Source organism: Chinchilla lanigera, unplaced genomic scaffold (assembly GCF_000276665.1).
Source record: "Chinchilla lanigera isolate Chin_1 unplaced genomic scaffold, ChiLan1.0 scaffold00023, whole genome shotgun sequence".
In the NCBI taxonomy this organism is placed as follows: Eukaryota; Metazoa; Chordata; class Mammalia; order Rodentia; family Chinchillidae; genus Chinchilla; species Chinchilla lanigera.
Window position 1 is genome coordinate 20,417,562 of NW_004955424.1, and position 21,809 is coordinate 20,439,370.

General features: G+C 34.2%; 1 protein-coding gene across 1 annotated transcript in view; it reads left to right on the forward strand.

Moving 5' to 3' along the window:
* Vps54 (vacuolar protein sorting 54 homolog (S. cerevisiae)) overlaps nt 1-21,809 on the forward strand; it is a gene marked incomplete at its 5' end in the record, with an annotated part of 114,644 nt that overhangs the window by 88,553 nt on the left and 4,282 nt on the right. The window contains 10 exon segments of the mRNA XM_005385705.2: nt 1,400-1,529; nt 2,383-2,564; nt 3,040-3,152; nt 6,483-6,546; nt 6,729-6,834; nt 7,668-7,755; nt 8,393-8,514; nt 8,627-8,707; nt 12,611-12,718; nt 14,725-14,819. Coding sequence (XP_005385762.1) covers nt 1,400-1,529; nt 2,383-2,564; nt 3,040-3,152; nt 6,483-6,546; nt 6,729-6,834; nt 7,668-7,755; nt 8,393-8,514; nt 8,627-8,707; nt 12,611-12,718; nt 14,725-14,819 — 1,089 coding nt within the window.

The window sequence follows — 21,809 nt, forward strand, 5'->3', positions numbered from 1 at the left end:
CATTTCATTTTTTCCTGAGAGATTATTTGTGATCTGATGTCTTCTGTGGCCTGATGGAGTTGTTTCTTTACTTCCATTTCAATTATTTCAGCCATTTCCGGTGTGTGTTTACCAAGTTCTCCTATGTGGATGTCTCCTGGACTTGTTCTGAGTGGGGTGGAGTTCTGAGATTGCATTTTAGTCCTTCGTCTTGTCATGTTTGATGGTGGAGGCAGAACGCTCAGTCTCGCTCTTCCCTGGCAGCTCAGCTAAGGTCACTAGTGTCCCTAGTTTTCCTGGTAGTCAGGCTTGCTCTTCAGTGTTTGCCAAGATGCGCTGCTTAGTTTAAGGTCTTCTGGCAGATGGTGAAGTTCATCTATTCTCCCAGGTCTCAGACACAAACTGTGATGTTAGCTGATGACAGACTGTCTGGTCCACTGTCCCCTGACAGCTCAGGGCCCGAGTATGACCCAGAAGTGGGCTGCACTGGTGGCACAATCACACATGAGTGCTCCTGTGTCCCCAGGCAGTTCAGGGCACAGGCAGAACCCAGACTCGAATCGCAGGGTCAACAGTTTGTGGCCCACTTAATTCCACGTCTCAAGGCAGCTCACGGTGCGCACAGCAGCCAGACGTGGGCTGCACTGGCAGTTATCATGGACAGCACTGGCAGTGATTATGGAGTGCCTGTGTCTGTGACCTCCGGGAGGTGAGGTCTCAAGTAAAGCCCAGACATGAACTGGGGTGCCAGCAGTTCATGGACCACCTGCTTTAGTACCTCGGGTGGCGCAGGGCACGTGCAGGGAGGGTCCAGACGTGAACCCCGGTGTTATTAGCAGTTTGTGGGCCTTCTAGGTCAGGATTTCCTGTCTGCACCGGGCGCATGAAGGGTGGAGAGTAAACTTTTTCCTCTTACAGAACTGAAACTCTTTACGCATCAGCAACTCCCATTTCTCTTTTCCCTCAGCCACTGGCAACCACCATTTGAATACTCTAGTTCATGCATACAAATAGAACAATACAGTACTTGTTTTCTGTGACTACCTTATTTCACTTACAATAATGTTCTCAGGTCTCAATCATGTTGTAATGAACATCAGAATTTCCTTCATTTTTGACACCAAATAATATTTTATTATGTTCATATATACCACATTTTTTTCCAATCCACAAATTAGAGTGTGAACTAAGTATTAAAACACTATCACAGAGGTAAATAATTATTCTTCCATAAGATTTTAGGTAAAATATATATTATCTGAGCATGTTTAGGTGGTACTTCACCATTAAAAACTATAAAGTATTTGGTAGATTACAAAATTTTTCTTCAAATGTGAATTTTACAGCTCTTTATTGATATATCACCTTTAGAGAATAATGTGTTTATGATTTTCCTTAATTCTCATTTTATCATTTTCAGGGTCAGTGAAGACATGAAATTAACTGATGTAGAGTTAGGAAAGCTGGCAAATAATATCCAGGAGTTATTGTATAGTGCCTCAGACATATGCCACGATCGAGCTGTCAAGTTTCTCATGGCAAGAGCAAAGGTATTTTCACCAAGCATTAGATGTTTTATATTTATATGTAACATTATTTTAAAGATCCAGAGTTACGTAATTGTATACCTTCATATGCATATTATAGTCTCTATATGCATATTATAGTTTTAACAATTAATAGATAAAGATACTGGTATTAGTGGTACCTCAGTTCCCAAATGCTTCTGAACAATTTGGTTTGCAAACAGAAGTGGTTTTTGGCAAAATTTTGTTTTTGTTTGTGAACTATGCCATCAGGTAACAAACATGACCATGATCGTCTTTCCTGCAAACATGAACATGGCCATCTTTTCCAGAATTGTGGAATAAATTAAGTTCATGAACTGCGGAACTAAGTTGTAAAGATACTGAGAGAGTAGGGGAGAGACTGATATGTAAAATAATTAAATAAGAGAAATTTTAAAAATTACCAAAACATTATTTTTAAATGACTATCAAAGGATTTATTTTAAAATATAAAACCTTAATGATTAATTTACATTTAACATGCTGTTTTACATACATTATACACCTATACAATTAAATATAGATGCTATTAATAAAATTAAACTACAATATTGTGAAAATTATAGTATGAGCTGAATTCATGTGAGTTACTATATTACTTGTATAGAATGAGAGTAAAATTTGACATCTTCTGTTTTTTATTTTTGGGTCTAAAGTAGTGTAAAATTTCATTTGAATGATAAAGTATTATCAATTATAAATATTAATAATATAATTAATGTATTATGAAAGTGACAATTAATATTGATACTCATTAAATGATATTGGTTTTATAATTTACCATATTTGATATACTAACTCCTTCTCATGATTTTTGTGTTTTTTTAAAATTTAGGATGGCTTTCTTGAGAAGCTAAATTCCATGGAATTTATAACACTTTCTAGATTAATGGAAACATTCATTTTAGACACTGAACAGATCTGTGGAAGAAAAAGCATGTCATTACTTGGAGCACTTCAGAGCCAAGCTAACAAGTTTGTAAATAGGTTTCATGAAGAGAGAAAAACCAAGCTCAGGTATCATCACCATATGTTTCATTCTTCAGTTTGGTTTGTTTGTTGTAAAGTACAATTATTACTGTAGAAAGAAAGAAAACTTAAGTGACTGGGTAGCCAAAAGTTCTTAATGAAAAAAGTTTTTGATAAAAGCAAATTATAGAATTAAAATCACATTTCTTGGCTTTTCAAAATAGAGTTAGAATGTTACTTCTATTATAAAGTACTCATCAGAAAGGTCCTCAATAGGTAGACTTTTTTCCTCATTCAAAATTAAGTAAATTATGTTTCATTGTTCTCGTTGATTAGGCTAGGAGATATAAAAATACTTTCTGAAAAAATAGGTATAGTACTTATGAATGATTCCAATTTATTAAGATACTCAACACTTTTAAAGTGTTATGTACTCAACTGAGGTTTTCTTCCTTTTATTTTCAAAGAAGATGGTGTTGAAATATTACTAAAGTTAGCTTTCTTTCTTTTTAATTTTGTATAGCCTTCTTTTGGATAATGAGCGCTGGAAGCAAGCTGATGTTCCTGCAGAATTTCAGGATCTTGTTGATTCTATATCAGGTGGAAAGATTGCTTTACCTGAAAAAAAATCCGGGAGTATGTATATTGTTTCACACTTTCTTCCAAACTTATGTTGTTTGTTTATTTTGTACTAATGCTAAATATTTTTAAAATTTATAATGCCTTGAAAAACCTAGAACTAATAATGAAGCATAGTAAATAGTTGACAGAAAAAGTATTTATAGTAATTTGTAATAATAATTTCAAGTACTTATTGAGTGTTAACCACATGCCAAAACATTTTGTGATGTGTTTTACATGCATTATTTCAGTTTATCCTTAGAACAACCTATAATTACATTACTATTGTTGCCTTAACAATGAGAATGCTTGCAGTTTAGAGGGACTGAACAATTGTACACAGATTATACCCGGACTTGAACCTAGCTTTATGTAATTTTACAGCTATGTCTTTCTCAACTCCTATACCAATTGTCTAGAGATATGTTTTCATTCAGGGAATATTAGTTAGCTTCCATTTTGTGTCATATATTGAAACAGATAACAGCTATAATTCTGTTTTTAAAGAAGCTAAGTTTAATGAATGAAACCAAAAGAATATATGTCTGATCACAAGTAATACAGTTATATGATAGAGGACACCAAAATGTAAAGCACTGTAGAGGGAAAAAAAACTGCAAGGATAAAAACAAAGGAGTGGAGAAGTAGGAAGTAATCAAGAACATAGATGTCAAAATTGGAGGTTCAACGGGAGAGAATTGTCATTGGTGCCAAATACAATTAAGTTTGATATGAAAGGGATATAATGGTAAGGAGATATTTTTGTATACAAATTGACATGTAGTCATATGATAATTAAATTTACACACATTCTAAAAGTGCTAAGTTTCTGAATATTTTTAATGGAGAAGGTAGTTGCATTATTTCAAATTTTGTGCATTTGATGAAGGCTTAATTTTTTTACATAGAAATATTCTCAAATTGTGTATCATACATTTGCACAAAATGCAACTGCACTACAAGAGAAAGTAAAATAAGGTAATGACAATATTTGACATATAGGAGATGGCTTGCAATCCAGGTAATTTAGTGTAGTGATTGAAGTCAGTGCTAAGGGTGCGTAGACAAATAGAGTATACCTTTTCAATAAGTTTGGCTGGAAAGGAAAAGTAAGTGGTGAAATGTAGCTCAAGACATGAGTGAAATCAGAGAGATTGTTACCTTAATCTACTCAGAAGGTAGTTGAGAGAAGAGGTTTTTGAGGTAGGAGAAGCTGCATTTTTATATTTAACAGAAGTAATTCACAGTGAGAGAGGGTAGTTTATAGGGCAAGGTGCCACGAATTGAAAACAGAGTTTAATAAGAGAAAGACTCCCTACCTCTTCTACCATTATGACAGATGGGAAGGGGTTAAGATTAGCTATAAAATAAGTTTATATAAGGCAGAGAGGGATTGAAGGAATTAAGTACATTTCTGCTATTTGGTGACTTTTCAGTAGGTAACAGTGTTAGGTGGTGGTTTCAATTTTTAAATTGATTATATGATACTAGCAAAATGTAAGATTTATCATTCATCAAGTCTTTCAAGCTATATTTGACTGACTTCCCTCTATGTGAGATGCTGTGTTGGATAACAAGTACATTTTCTGTTCCTGAGCAGTTCATAGTCTTTAAATTCCACTGTTATTTAAATGAGAATGATTTTTTAATTAATGCATACAGAATGATTGGATTAACCTTTTTTTTTCTTCCTGCATAGTGAACTATTTTCACTTTCTCTTTGGAGGATTTTGATGCTTCTGCCTCCATCTTTTTTCTTCTCTCTGAATAGTACAGGTGTATACTATTAGACATCCAATAACTTTTTATTAGTTCTTATCAAGAATCCTGAATTATTATTCATTCACTCATGATACAGTTTTTGAGTTACTAGGCATTGAGCTAGACATTAAGGAGATAAAGTTAATACATAAGAACTAATATTAATTGTGTACTTTCTTGGTGCAAGACACTGTTCTAAGTACTTTATATGTGTTTGGTCATTTACAGGTCATGAGCTAAACACTGTTAAGATTGCCACTTATCAAATATGGAAATTTAGGCTCAAAGAGGATTAAGCAAGTTGTCTGGAGTTACATAGTTAAGTGTTAAAGTCAGGATCTACATACAGGCAAACTGATGTTAGGGTTCTTATCTGCTATACTGTTGCATCTCTGCAGTATAGAGAATTAGTTACCAAACAGTCCTTGCCTCAAAAACTGTATAGTATCACATACAAAGTGAATTGTGATTAGAAGTTACATAGCACTGGACTTCTATGCATGAAAGAGAAGTAGTAGACATTTTGTGTGTTAGTGTTCAAAGGGACTGTAAGTTTAGGGAAGAGCAATAACTTGCCTATGGTAATCAGATTCATTCAGTTGATCCAGGATAATAATCCAGTCCACTGTTTTTTTCTCCTCAAGATAACAAATTTTATTATATAACAGTTTAAAATATCACTTGAAGTAATGTGTTGAAATCTTAAGAATTAAATACATAATCTCTCCATTGAATTTAGAAATTAACTCATTCTAAAAATGATAATAATAAAGGCAGCCACTTAAAGTGCTTATTCTGTCTTTCCAAGAAGTTTTGAAAGTTTTTAAAAAACTGCTTCCTAATCATCTATCATGTATCAGGCCTAGAGGATGGGCAGTTTGTAGTCATTATCTCTATCACATTAACTACCTTGAAAGATATTATTATCTACATTTCATGGTACTGATATAGACTCAAAGAGGTTAAGTAATTGACCTAAAGTCATGCTTCTAATAATAGACAATACTATCACTCAGTTTCAAATGTTTTTAACTCTGAACCCAATGTAATATATTTACTCTGTGAAATTGCTTCTCAACAATTAAATATTTATTTTTAAAATAAATAGAAACTTTATTTTTAAAATAAATAGAAACTCTAAGCCCTAAATAGAAACTTTACTTTTCTTTTCCTTTCCCTTTCCCTTTCTGACAGGGTCTCGCTATGTAGCCCAGGCTGGCTTTGAACTCACTGTGTAGCCCAGGCTGATCTCAAACTTGTAGCCATTCTCCTGCCTCAGCCTCCTGAGTGCTGGGATCACTGGCATGTACTACCACACCCAACCTTAAGTAGGAACTTTTTAAAATTTTTTTGCCTTTATGAAACAGGGTCTTGCTGTGCAGTTCAGATTGGCCTTGGACTCACTTTGTACCCTAGGCTGGTCTTGAACTTGCAACAATCCTCCTGCCTCAGGCTCCTGAGTGCTGGGATTACAGGCGTGCGCTGCCACACCCAGCAGTAGGAACTATTGTTTTCAGCTTTTTCACCAGTATTTTGTTTCATCATGTACTCTTTTCTTTCTTGTTTATTTGGTTTACTCTCTAGCTACAGAAGAAAGGAAACCAGCTGAGGTTCTTATTGTTGAGGGACAACAGTATGCTGTTGTTGGGTGAGTAGTACATGTTTTTCATTAGTTGAGTCAATTATTTGAAACAGACTTTTATAAAGCATTTATATGGATTTAAGTAATTAATTTAATTATTAATTTTTAATTAAGTATTTGATTTTATATGCCAAATCAGTATAGTTTTTCTTGTTTTGATTGCCTGTGCATCATCTTTTTTTTAATAGAACTGTATTGCTGTTAATAAGAATTATTCTTGAATATTGCCAGTGTGTGGATAACATCCCGTCTGTTACTACTGACATGCTTACTCGTCTGTCAGATTTACTGAAGGTGTGTATGACTTCACCACTTTATGAAAAATAGTTGGAATAATTGCATTATTAAAGTATAACTAATCTCTCAACTCTAAGACATTTCAAGGTCAAGTTACTATTAAGGCATTAATTTTGTGATATTTGATCATGGTTACATCACAACATGTTACTAGAAAAAAGGCTGTCTGCTTCCTTCTCATGCCACGTTTAGTGATTCCTCATTACACCCATAGAGTTGTTAATGACATTGGAGACAGGAGATGATTTGTTCGTTAGGTGCTGAACATGACTGAGGCCACTTAGGTCAAAAAACCTGGACTGGTTTCACATGTGCATGGAAGGAATTCACTGAACTTTACAAAATTCATCTCACTAAGGTTAGAGATTTTTCTTACATCATTCTTTCAGAACCATTGATATAAAATGAAAATGTGGTGATCATTTTATTCAGCTATTTCATACCAACATACTTTTATTGCTAGTATATAGGAAAGGTTTTATTTTTTTAAAACCTATATTCTATTGGTTAATTTTATCCTGAACTTGAGTTTTAGTGAAGAAAATAAGACTGAACTAGTTTTGAAACTGAACTAGTTTTTGAATGAAAATTTCTAAAAACTGATTTCTATGGTTTCTCAGTTTTTTCTCCTACCAGAAGTAAATATTAAGGTTTAGAATTTCTCTTCCCCTCCTTTTCATTATTGCATAAATAGGTCCTAATTGCTTCCATTTAGTCCATGAATGAGATGAAAGAAGACTATGTTTTTAGGACAGTTAAGACATTGCCAGCATATAAAGATTGGTTTTTAATAAATTGATGAGATTTTATTTTTCTGCTTCCTTTGTTAGTACTTCAATTCAAGAAGTTGCCAGTTAGTTCTTGGAGCTGGTGCAATGCAAGTTGTTGGACTAAAAACAATAACTACAAAAAATTTGGGTATGGGTTCTTCCATTTAATTCATATACTAAGGTGTTATAATGATGTCATTTTTCCTTTTTTCATTTTTTTCTAAAAATATGACTTAATGGGGACTTAAAGACAGAAGTACTTCATGAACAGCAGAATGACAAGAGTTGTTACTTTTCTTATCATGCTTTTATTATACCTGATGTTTTAATGACCCTAAGTAAAGGCTGTAAAAGTGACAAGTGCTACTTCATTATGTTATGTATTATAACTGAGAAACTAATCTCTGGGGAAATGCTATGAAGAACTTCCACTGTAACAAGTATAACTTACTTGGAAGTTGCATCACTCTAGAAAATGTAAAGCTGTAGTGTATAATGCAGTATTTTGGGCTGAAGGATATTCAGATGGCAGGAGAGAATCAGTTGTCTCGTTGTTGTCCTTACACTGGTACTTCCCACAACTGAATTCCTTTGGGAAAGTTCATTACATTTGTCACTACCAAATTATTTTCTTACGAAAAATAAAATGTGTTGCCTTCTGCCATGGTGTTCTTGCTTTATGAAATAAACTGAAGTCTGAATAAAATTGACTTTTTTACTTAATTTGATTTGCAATTGAAATCAACTAATATCTTTTTTGTTTCTGTTATATATCCACTCTTCAGCTCTTGCTTCACGATGTTTGCAGTTAATTGTGCACTACATTCCTGTGATCCGAACTCATTTTGAAGCTCGACTACCACCTAAGCAATATAACATGCTTAGGCACTTTGATCATATCACTAAGGTATTTTCCATGTGTTTTCTATTGAAGTGTCATAAATTTAATTCCTAAATTGTTAAGTATTTTTTGGGTGTGTCTCAGGAACTTTAAAATCCAGAACTATTTCTCATTACAGGATTACCATGACCACATAGCTGAAATAGCAGCGAAGCTTGTAGCGATAATGGATAGCTTATTTGACAAGCTGTTATCTAAGGTAACAACTTATGAAAATCATTAGGCTTTGCTTATTCACAAAGGCATTGTCACTTTTCATTTTGTAGAGAATCTTTATACACAAGTTAAGATGGGATAACAAGAGAATCTAAATTTTAAAAAAATTTAGATTTGTAGAATTTTTAACAGTTTTTCAGAAAAACGTGACTATCTGCCATGACCAAGGCTACCCATAAGTGGTCCAACCAGTCTAACAAATCAGATGCCCTAGAATTTAAAAACAACTCATGAAATTGTTCAGAGTTCCCAAGTAGTTGATATTTATCTTCTAAAGGGCTAGAGGGAGCAGGGGAGATGATTCCAACAATGATAGAAACTTTGCACAAAGCTATTTTTTATATTAGTTGCATTGACCGATGTATACCATCTTCACAATACAGTGGACCTTTGAGTGTGACAGTCTGACATACTGAATAACTTAGGTTATGACTGGAATTTTAGTTTTAACTTATAACCAAAATCTTAAGTTATGACCCTAATGCTGGCCACTTACGCTTCCAGATGGTCTCGGATACAGGTTTAACCCTTAAAGAGTTTTAGAAGGAACACTACAGCATCCTTTCCTGTGCGGGATTAATTGAGAAATCCTGGGACAATGTCTCTCTAAGGACACAGAGATCTGCAGTATGTAGGAGAGAGACTTTGAAGGCTGTGTAGAGGATCCTGAGCTTTTAATTGACAACTTGAGTTACAACCAATCCTAGGAAGCAAATTGAGTTTGTCAGTCAAGGGTCCACTGTAAACTTTAGTTTGAAGACCTTTCTGAGACAGAATAGAAAGAACAAAGATCAAAATAAGGAAAATAAATAATTTGAGATGAAGTATGTTGCTTTGTTTTCCACGCTAAAAAAGTTTAAACAGCACTGTGATCTGAAGTATTCCATTATTTCCCTCATAGCTAATCAGTTTTAATGTTTGCTTCTTCTTTGCTTTTCATTCCCAATAGGTTATTAAACAAAGTGATGTTCTCCAAAGAATTCTCAACTACAGTGGGAGGGTATTTTCAGGAAAATGTCATTTAAGCACTCCAGTTGCTTTTGTCCTATCTTTTTCCTTAAGTTCTTCAATCCATGTCTTAAGGCGAAAGCATAAATTTCATAACCTGAAAGTTTGAAGGCTTGTTTAGTGTGTATGTTCTTTGTCCACTATCTAGTTCAGGGTAAGAAACTTTGATTTGCTTTTCTTCCTACTTAGATCCTTCAGATTCTGAAATTGAAGAAGTAGTAGGCACATAAGAAGCATAAAAGGACAAGATAAAATGATAGACATATCTAATCCCTTGAAAATGAAATTCACAAAGGAATGCTTGAAAAATAAAACTGCATTGGTGTAATAGTTCTTAAGTTTCAGTTGGAGGACCCCTTTACATTCTTAAAAATTCCTTGAGGGCTTCAAGGAACTTTTATGTAATTTATCAGTAAGCACTCCATATTACCAATTAAAACTGTATTTTAAAACACAAGAATACACAGACATACCTTCTGTTAGTCTTCAGAATGATAACATCATTACAAGTCACGTAAAAATCTGCACTGTTTAATCATGAAAGAATGAGAGTTCAAAAAGATAACTAAGATCTTAGTACTATCCTGAAAATGGTTTTTATTTACCAGATTCCCTGAAAGGACCTGTGACTCCCAGTTCCCAGACCACACTTTGAAAACCTTTAGTGTGGTGGATTACATAAGTATTACTCTGTGCTTCTCTTTTAAGAAGCTTAAGGAATTTACAATTATGTGCACACATACCTTTCTATTTATGACTATTGAGTTTCTAGTTCATGAGAAAAATTTAGAAAGTCTCTGTTTTTTTCATAGGTGTCAAGTCCAAGCTAACCTCAAAAGCAATTTGTGTAACAAAAGCCACTAACATATTCCATCTTCAAGAAGTTTACCATGTAATAAAGCAAAGACTGTAAACTGCTGACAGTGAAGAATAAATGTTAAATAAGTAGAACTAGTAGTAGGCTGTGATAGGCTTAATGAAAGCAAAACCAAGAATGTGCCAGTACTCCTAAAATCCTGACTTTAATCTTTCATTTTGATCACACCCAATTTTTGAACAAGAATTCCCCTGAAACAACCTGATTTATTCTTTGTTTTTTCCATGAAGAAAAATTATTTAATGAGCTCTTATTATACTCATCACTTAAAATTAACAGTTAATACCATTTTGCCAAAGTATTTTAAAGTAACTTTAAGACATTATAGCATTTCTAAATACTTAAGTCTAAGTTTTTCAAACTAAAGAACATATTCTTCCATAACTAAAATAGCATTTTCACACCTAACAAAATTAACAATAATTCTTCAATATCATCTATTTTTATATTTGAAAATTACTAATTATCCTAAAATATCTTTTTTACAATACTTATTGGTCAAAACCTTCTACTTGATTCATTCATTGCATTTGATTATTATGTTTTGTAAGTTTTTTTTACAAAACAGTACACTTTCTCCCTGTTGTTTGGTTGGATTTTTTTCAGTTTTAGTATCATTTACTTGAGGAATGTGGCCAGGGTTTTATATTAGAGTGTTCTTTCCTAATTTTCTCCACTGATACTGTCTGTTATCTGGCATGTTATATTGTCTTTGTGTGAGTAAATCTCTCTTTGCCACACTCTATCCTGTTTGTTTTCTTGTGTTGCTTGAGAGTTTAATCCTGTTTTTTAATTCATACCAACATAATGGACAAGTTTGGCTTTTGAGTTGCCTTTCAGTTTTCAGCTTTTTATTTTCTTACCTAAAATTTTAATATTGGAAACAGAGACCTTAAATAATATACACTAATTCTAATAAGCTAATAAGTCGGGTACAATTGTGTGGTTAGAATAAAACAATAATATCTTATTGTACTAACACCTAATCTAATGTCTTAGCCACCACTTATGCATTCATTCTGTAAATTGCAAGCAAATAATTGTGTAGGTAAGACAGGAATAGACAAGAGTGAATAAAAAGAAAAATCTTGCCGTCACATAGCAAAATATCTTGTAGGGGAAATGTATCAGTAACTACAAGAAGAGGTAGAGTATGTAAGATGTTATAAGTAAAGAAATGATTTAGGAGAATTTTAATGCTCTGTCTTAGATTAAGAAATTCTGGGCACCTTTTTGATTGTCACAACTTGATGATAGAGGACAAGGGGCTACTGCTAATGAATGAGTAGAAACCAAGATATGCTAAAAATTTGATTCAGGACAGCACCCACAGCAGAGGATTAGCCAAGCCAAAATGATAATAGTGTGGAGGTTGAGAAACTCTTGACGTAGAGAACAAACTAATGTACAAAATAATTTGAAAGTATAATAGGTGAGACTTAGATGTTGATTTAATACAAGAAAACAAGGAAGAGGAAGAGTAAAAGTCTAGAGGCTCTAGAGAAGAATCCTTCCCTGCTTCTTACTAGCTTCTGGTGATTGTTGTCAATGCTTGACTTGGAGCTGCATTACACTAAAACCTACCTCTATCTTCAAATGGGTTTTTTTTCCCTCTGTGCATCTCTGTGTCTGGATTTCTCTCTCTTTTCTTTTATAAAGACACCAGTCAGTGGATATCAGGCACACTCTAATCCACTGTAACCTCAAGGAGTACCAGATAGACATGAATTGGGTGGGGGCGCTGTGTATCATTAAAAGAGGGTAAAGATGATACCACAATGAAATAATACTTCATACCCACTCGAATAGTTTTTAAAAAAACAAGAAGTTTTAGAGAAATTAAAGTCCTCATATATTGCTGGTGGTATTGTAAAATGGCCCAGCCAGTTTGGAATACAGTTTGATATTTCCTCATAAAATTAAACATATGTCTTGAGAATAGTGAAGACAATATATAATCCAAAGTACCTAAGCATCATTCTTATTATTTTTCTCTGCCAGTATGAGGTGAAAGCTCCCGTTCCTTCTGCCTGTTTCAGGAATATTTGTAAGCAAATGGCAAAAATGCATGAAGCTATATTCGATCTTCTTCCAGAAGAACAAACACAAGTGAGTAGTAATTCCCCAAACTACTTTTGTATATATGACATATACTGTACTATCCATGCAGATTGGTGTGTTTTTACACCCTTTTGTCACTAGTAAGCTTAGTTCATGTTCCAGTATGATTGTTACCTCTTTTTAGGTTTGTAGTAGTGGAAGATATTTAAAATTTTCTAACTGCCCTTCGTTCTGAGAGGAGAAAGCTATAACTTTACTGCATGGTCAGAGATTGTAAAAGCAGGTTTTCCATTTGCCCATTATTTAGAGGTGTCAGATTCTACATACATCACTCATTATTAGTTTGAAAGTCAGAGTTGGCTTTTATCAATGAGTAGTAAAATTTGTTAATTCGCTGTGATTATAATCCATATTGGATATAAAAAGAGTTAGAGATGGAGTCAATAAGATTAACACGCATAACCAACTCAATCTGCTTGATCATTAGTATTTATTGAATTAACAGGAGTGGTATATAGTAGAAAAAATAGGAAAAGAATTGTCTTTGGCACCTCTCACCTATGAAGTATTTCCCCTTTCACCCTTACAGTATTTCCCTACAAAATCTTTGTTTTCTTCACTCGCCGGTGACCTCCCAGCCCACTACATTCCTTGTTTTCCTCTCCTGAAAATTTGAAGCTTCCAACATTTTCCCCCCAGTCTTTAACTTAGTACTTTTACATCAGATGATCCCATTAAAGCCTAGCTGTAGAATAATAAACAGTGTTATAAACCTAGTTGTCATATAATGTATAAATGAATTTCACTTTCACTGGGATTTTTGTGGCTCAGACAAGTTTACTTTTGTTTGTGTCTAATTGTACATGGAAATAGTTTTTAGGAGTAGGTGCTAGCTTTCTGTGTCTCTTGCCTACTCTCTCTCTAATGGCTTTCTTTCTCATACCCCTCACACCTCCATCTTATACCAGCTCTTGCCATTTTTTTTTCATATTTTTTAGGTTTTTATTCATTATACTAACTGCATGATTAAATCTTTTCCAGCTCCCTTGTGGCACACTGCAGCCTGAGGAGGAACATGACACAGGGATTACCCACTAGGGTCTTTTCCTTCTAATTTCTTCCTAGTCAGCCTATTATTGTCATTCTACATGCAAAATCCCTTACCTCTGATGCTCTGACCTTTTGTACTTGCTATCTAAATTCTAATTTGAGAGCAAGACAGCCAGGTTAGGGAGCTGGGCATATAGATACTTCATGTTTCTATCTGTACCATAATTTAAAGGTACTCTTGTCAAAGCTGGACAAAAGTTACAGATTTGCTGGAGGTGGAGGTGCATGCTTGTAATCCTAGCACTTGGGAGACTGAGACAGGAGGATTATAAGTTCAAGGCCAGCCTGGCTACATAGTGAGTTCAAGGGTGGCTTGGACTGTATAATGAGATCCAAAAAACAACAACAACAAAAACTGAAAAATGTTATGTGTTTTATGTCATTAATTGCTACTTGAATACCAGAACTACACAAAACTTCTGCAAGTGATTCTATATATACCTTTTTCTCATAGAAAATATATAATTGTAGATCTGTTGTTTCCCAAAGAATTGATGGGCCACTGCGTTAAAGATGCACAGAAGAGTAATAAAATACTTAGAAATGATTTTATTAGTTAAATATAAAATTATCTGCTTCTGTCAATGTCTGTTTTTTCTCTATAAAGTTCTAGTTAATATATTACAAAATTTTTCACTGCTTTTTATTCTTTTTACCTATCATAGTTGATCACACTTATAAAGCATACAGGAATCCTTCCAATCTACAGAAAGGTAGTCTTATTGCTAAAAAAAAAAAAAAAAAAAAAAAAATACTGCTGAGAAGGAGGAAAGAGCTTTTGTCCAACTGAGAAAAACCATAGTGAGGTTGCAATTAAATACTGGCAGAGAAATTCCAAAAGTATATTCAAATAGTTTTATTTTTTAAAAATATTACTAACTCAGATACTTACATTTTCTATTTCAGGAGATCTTTAAGAAATTTAAGTTTTATTTCTTTTCCAGATGTTATTTTTAAGAATTAATGCAAGTTACAAACTTCACTTGAAAAAGCAGTTGTGTCACTTAAATGTGATAAATGATGGAGGACCTCAAAATGGGTATGATTGTTAATATATTTTTATCATATACTCCATATTGAATTATTTTAACTATTGATCTTTATTCTTTATGCTGTTCTTTTCTACTGTAATCATAACTAGGGACCAAAATTGTAAATCTAACCTTTTTCTTTTTTTCTTCTTGTGGAGGTAAGCTCTCCCTCCCTGTCTCTCAGTCTGTGTGTGTGTGTGTGTGTGTGTGTGTGTGTGTGTGTGTGTGTGTGTGTGAGTACTCAACTGGTTGTTTTTAGTACTGGAGATGGAACCCAGGGCCTCACCCATGCTAGACAAGCATTCTACCACTCAGCCCTTTCAAAAAATATTTTTATTTTGAGACCGTGTCACGCTAAATCCAGTTGCCTGGGCTGACCTTGAATTTGTGATCGATCCTCTTGCCTCAGTCTCCCAACTAGCTGGGATTATAGGCAAGAGCCACCACATCTGGCTGTATCTCTTTATTTTAAAGAATATATTGTATTTTCGGCTGGTGATATAGCTCAGTGGCATAAGCGCCTGCCTGGCAAGCGCAAGGTCCTGAGTTTGATTCCTGGTACCAAAAAAAAAAAAAACAAATAAGAATATATTTCCAAATGTTAAAGGAATTTCAGGCTTAAATTTTACAATTATAGAAATGAATTTTAGAGAAATGTATTTTAGGGTCAGAATTTGACCCTGCTATTAAAAAACATACAAACAATACACTGAGTTAATTAAAAACAGAAAACTATTTGAAATGTTCAGTCTGCATTATTGCCTGATTGTGCTTAAAAAATTCTTGTTTTCAAAAATTCAGGGAGTAGTTCAGTGAGTTTGAGGTCATCCTGGGTTTAATCTGTAATGAATCAAATCAGATCAAATTCAGAGCCACAAAAGAGTTAAACCAGGATAACAATGAGGACCTCTCACTTAGGTTTACTGTTAAAATCTCCTTACATTCTCCTTATCACTTTCTCCTCTCGTCACACCCTCCCACACACAAATTGCACACAAATTGTTTATCAAATATCCAAAAAAGTAAGACTACAATCACCATGAGGTTTAAACCCTAAATACTTTGACACAAATCTCTGAAAATAAGGGAATATTTATAAAATCATAACCCTTTCTAAGAAAATCAACATTAATTAAACATTAAGAATATTCTTAATACAACATTAAAAACACCACACTGCATGAATTTTCTACTTGATTTCAAGTGATACAGATTGCACATACCTATGGTACCTGCTATTGAACTTTATTCTGAAAAGATAATTGCATATTAAGAATTTAAGGACTCTACAGAATATATTGTGCCTGAAGAGACTGTTCCAAAAAAAAAAGCAAGTATCTTTAAGGCACACTCCAGCTCATACCCTTACGTTTATTCCCGTAACTAAATCTGGTTAGATTGGTTGGCAGTTCTCACGCCAGTGGTTCTGAAGCATCCAAGCTACCTCATTGCTATTATTTTCTTTGTTAACACAGCTACTTGGGGATCAGTATTACCTTAGACATCTTTATTATTTCTTAACTTACAGAAAGTAATTCTATATAGGTCAAGTCAAGCTTTTGAATTATCTCTTGGAAGTTAGGTTCCTCTGAAAATGTCTATGCTCTAGCCAGGGACATAACAAACTACCCACTTCAAAGGAAGTTTTGTTTCTAAAATCACTCTAAAAATATACCTTTTCCTTTTTTCTTATTTTAATTTAATTTAATTTAATTTTAATTAATTTTTAATTAATTGAATTGAATTGAATTGAATTTTTTTCTTATTTTAATAAGAAATTTTCATATGAACAATTCTGTGGCAGTTAATGCATTCAGAATATAGTGCAACCACCATAGCTATGTCCAAAATATTTTATCTACCCTAAGGAAAATCTCATATTCATTAAACAATTGCTTCCTGTTCCTCCCTCTCTCCTGCCATATACTTTTAGTGGTGTTTTCTTTTTGTCTATTTTAAGGTATTTTGCAAATACAGAGATGTGCAGAGAATAAAATATTTGTATTCATGCTCCCCAGAATTATTAACATTTTTTGTTTTTACTTGAAAAATTTTTTTTGCTTAAAAATGTTTATATTTTTAAAATGACATTAAAAATGGCATTCTGAATGAAGTTGAAGTACATTTGACCCTCCATTTCTTGTCCCATTCCTTTTTTTTCTCAACCCTTTGGTATCATTCGATCAGTATCCTTTGTGACTCCTTCTCATTTATTATCTCTGTATAATGAAAAGTGCATGGTACTATTTTGTAAATTTAATTTACCTATATAGTATGTTGGACATAAGCATCTACTTTTTCCCATTTGACATTGTTATTAATTTATGTGTATTGGTATATGGAAGTACATTTGGCCATTCATATCTGCAGGTTCCAACTGCAGACCAAAAGAGTGAAAAAAACATTATGGACTTTTTTCATTTTTTTCTAAACAATGCTGTTTATAGAACATTTGCATTATATTAGGTATATTACAAGTCATCTAGAATTATCTAGTATTAGAGGATGTGTATAGTTTTTTTTTTTTTTGGTACCAGAAATCAAACTCAGGACCTTGCGCTTACCAGGCAGGCTATGTGCCACTGAGCTATATCCCTGGCCCTGAGGATGTCTATAGTTTATGTACAAATACCATGCCATTTTATATAAGGTACTTGAACACCCACAGCTTTTGGTATCTAAGGGAGGTCTTGGAACCAGGATACCAAAGAATGAGTACAGTCCTTTTTTGAGGGCTGTAGAATCAACCACATGAAGTGTTCATTTCTCCTAGTGGTAGATGTCTAGACCATTACTTTTTTCCATCACAACCATGCCATAGTAAAGATACTTATTCCTGTGCAATAGTAAGATCATTGCTACAGCATAGATACTTAGAAATATATGCATATTTTCCCTATTCTCGGTATTGTCTGTGGCTGTACCAAGTTCACACTGCCACTAGTAGTTTGTGACAGCTTCTGTTTCCAATCCTATTTGTTTATTCAGGAGCAGGGATTATCTTTCCATTCTCTGATGTCCTCTTGGATCTCCTTTTTCTGAGTACTTTTTTAGTTAGGTTAATTTCTAATTAGTTTTTTGTGATGCTATTGTGAATAGTATTATTTTCTTAAGTTCTTTCTTGAGTTTATTACTAGTGTACAAGAATGCTATTGATTTTTGTATGTTCACTCTGTGTCCTTCTGTGCTACTGAATCTGGTTATTCTAGGAGTCTTTTGATGAAGTTTTTGGAGTCTTCTATATAGAGGTTCATGTCATCTGTAAATAATGATAATTTGACTTCTTTCCTACATACATCCTTTTTATTTTTTCTCTTGTCTGATTGCTCTGATTAATGTTTCAAGAACTATATGAACAGAAGTGGTGATAGTAGACATCCTTGTCCTGGTCCTGATTTTAGAGGGGAAGCTTTCAGCTTTTCCCCATTTAATATGCTGCTGGCGGTAGGTTTTTCATAAATGGCTTTTATCACATTGAGATAAGGTCCTTCAGTACTATTTCCTTCAGGGTTTTAATCATGAATCGATGTTAGATTTTGTCAAAGGCTTTTTCTGCATCTGTTGAGATTATGTGATTTTTGTTCCTGCTTCTGTTTATGTGGTGTATTATATTTATTGATTTGTGTAAATTGAACTATCCTTTGTGTGTATTGAACAAACCTGATGATTTGTTGCATTCTGTTTGCCATTATCTTGTTGAGGATTTTTGCATCTATATTCACTGAAGATATTGGCCTGTAGATTTTTAGTTGGGTCCTTTTCTGGTTTTTGATTCAGGGCAATGATCATTTTTGTTGTAGATTTCTTTATTTTTTCCCTGTTTGACTGCTTGGTCTGCTTCATGTATTTGGTCCATTAGACTTTTTATTGGTTTCATTGTCTAGGATATCCTTCAGAAGTTTTTTGAGTCTTGATTTGGTGGTCATGAATTTCTTAGTATTCTATGATATGGAGTATTCTTATTTCTCCATCAATTTTGAAAGACAGTTTTGCAGTGTATGTTAGTCTGCATTGAAAGTTGTTTTCTTTCAGTGTTTGAAATACTTCAGTCCAAGCTCTCCTGGACTTCAAAGTTTGTGTTGAAAAGTCTGGTATAATCCTAATGGGTTTATAAGTGATTATTTGCTTTTCTCTGATAGCTTTTAAGATTTTGTTCTTCCTTGGGATTCTGGAACTTTGGCTATGATGCTTCTTCTCTCATCATAATTATTTGGAGTTCGGTATCCCTCACTTACCTGTGTGTTGAGTTCTTTTCCCATATTTGGAAAGTTTGCTGCTGCGGTTTCTCTAAGCAGATTTTTTATTTCATGTATACTGCCCTCTGATTTTTCTCTGACTGTAATTAGTCTTAGTCTTCTTAGCATCATCTAGTAGCTGTTGGAGCGGTTTTTCTTGCTCTCTTGTTCGCTTTAAGGTATCTCTGAATATAAGAGTTTTGTGCTTCTGATCTATCCTTGAGGTCTGACAGTCTCTCTATTGCTCATGCTGTTGTTCATATATTCAGTAGAATTTTTTTTTTATCTCAGGGATTTCTGTTTGGTACCTTTTCATCGACTTCTTTTTTTGATAAATTTGTCATTCATATTTTGAATGGTTTTGGGTAGCTCTTCTGATTTTCTATTTGACTCTTCAATCACATTCACTCTCTGGTTATATTTTCTCTGAGCTCACCAAGTTTCTTTGCTACCTCTTTGATCATTTTGTGCAGTTCAGCTATCTGGTGTTTGATTTCCTTACCATCAGCCCCCCCTTGCTTTCAGAGAGCTTGGATTCATTGGAGGCATTTCGTTACCTTGTTTTTATATGTTACATTTGTTTTGTTTTGTTTTGTTTTGTTTTGTTTTGTTTTGTTTAGGGGGAAGTCCTGAGGGTTACGGTCAAATAAGGGACTTTGTTGTTAGTGTAAAGATTTCTTTAGTTAGGTTTTGTTTTCCAGTGATGCAATCTTGGCTTTATTTGTCAAGAGATATTGTCTGCCACTTGAACCTGTTCAGTTCACTTGGGTTGGACCCAGTCACTGTGTTGTAAGTAGAGCCCTCCTACTGGTTATACCAGCATCCACAGATCCAAACATGTATCAGTCATGAACATTAAAATTTGTCTTGACAACTTCGTCCTTTTATCAGTGCCTCTTAGAGACTATTCTGTACTATTGGCACTTAAGTCTGGGATGTGGAAGGACATGAGAAGAAAAGAAGAAGGGGACAGAAAAAGGGATTGTCAGTAAGAAGAGAGGGGGATAAATGTAAGTAGCTTAAAAAGAAAAGGTGGTATTCCATTGGAGCTCTTTTATAGTCAGAGTAAAGGGCTATGTTGAAGGGTTTGAAAGAATATTTATGAAGGATGGGAGGAGGGATGCAGAGAGAGGGAAGTGTAATTAGAAATGGAGGGAAGATGTGAGGTTGTTAGAACCGGTTAATATATTTGTAGCTAGTCTTGTTTGGATCCCCGAAGCACAATTCTGTTAAGGGTTACATGACCGTGAATGGTATCATTCAAGTTAAAGCACCGATTCTTATTCTCTTCCTCCATATACAGGGACCTGTACATACATGTCTCATGAAAGCTGATGAGGAGAGAGAAGACAGGGGAGAGGGAAAATGAGAAAGAGTGAGAAAATAAAATAGGGAGGAAAGAAAGTTAAAAAGAGAAAAAAGAAGACTGAGAGAGAACATATTAAAGGAAAAAATAATAAAGTAAAATTTTTAAATAATATTAGTAGATGTAAAAACCAAAGAGAAAAAATAAAAAACAAAGACAGCCCAGAACAAACAAGCAAGGAACCAAACAAAAAAACCCTCTCAGCCACTTTTTCATAGAGCCAGAATGTCCACATGGTTGCCTTCAAATCATAGCCGTAGTTCAGCTGCAGGCAGTCAAGCCGGTTTTCCCTGTGTGCTGCTCAAGTGCCTACCTGGGAGTGCTGGGAGCTGTCAGTCTCCATCTGGTTACAAGCCTTGCTTTATGTATAACCAACTGTGGGACTTTCTCAGTGTCCCAAGATCCGACCACCTCAATTAACTTGGGAAGAAGAGGATGTGGTACAGTTTGCCTACTACCTAGTTCTTTGTCACTTTCTAGCAAGGACCTGTCACTCCTGCTCCCCTCACTACACAGCAAATCCTGTGTTCTTTTCCATGCTGTCCCTCTACCCAAGATGCACGTTCTTCTCTAATTGGCCATGTTAGAATCCTCAATTTTGACTTTTAATAGAAAGGTGTTGGGTTTTGAGCCTTTGCTTTCCATATTGAAGTACTTACCATATCATCACCAAAAGTATTACAATTTAGATCTTTTTCTTCCCTAGGTGGTACAGGGAATTGAACCCAGTGAGCACTGGCAAACGCCCCCATTCTTTTTGCAGGGAGTGGGCAATAGAATCTCATTAAGTTGCTTAGGCTGGCCTCAAAGTTGTAATCCTCTTGCCTCAGTCTCCCAAGTAGTTGGGATTACAGGTGTGTGCCACTATGTCTAGCTAGGTCATTTCATAGATGAATTTCAAAAGAAAAAATTATTCCTATCAGATTCTGCCATCTGATAAAGGACAAGGTATTAAGTGTGTAAGTCCAGTGATATTTGTAAATTAGGTTGTAGTACAAATGTTAAGGATGTTTATAACACCTTTGTTCCCATGTAGCACAGCAATCCAGAACTTACGTATTCATTAAATATGAAACATTGCTAGATTTCTTCTTCTTTTACAAAATATTAAAGATCTCCTGTTTGTTTTCTCATGGGACATATCTGTCAAAACAAACATCTCATTGGCCCAGTACCTGTTTTCTATGCATGAAGCACTGGTATTTGTTTACCTGTGAGACGTATAATAGAATACATAACATTTGAATCAAATTGAAATCAGGCATCTGAAAAACTACATTCTTCCTCATAGGAATGATATATTTAGATTATAGGTAGTCTATTAGTAAAATTAAAAAGAGAAATATATTCTTACTGTTAGAAATCAAAGATGCCTATAACCCCTTTTCTTCCACCAA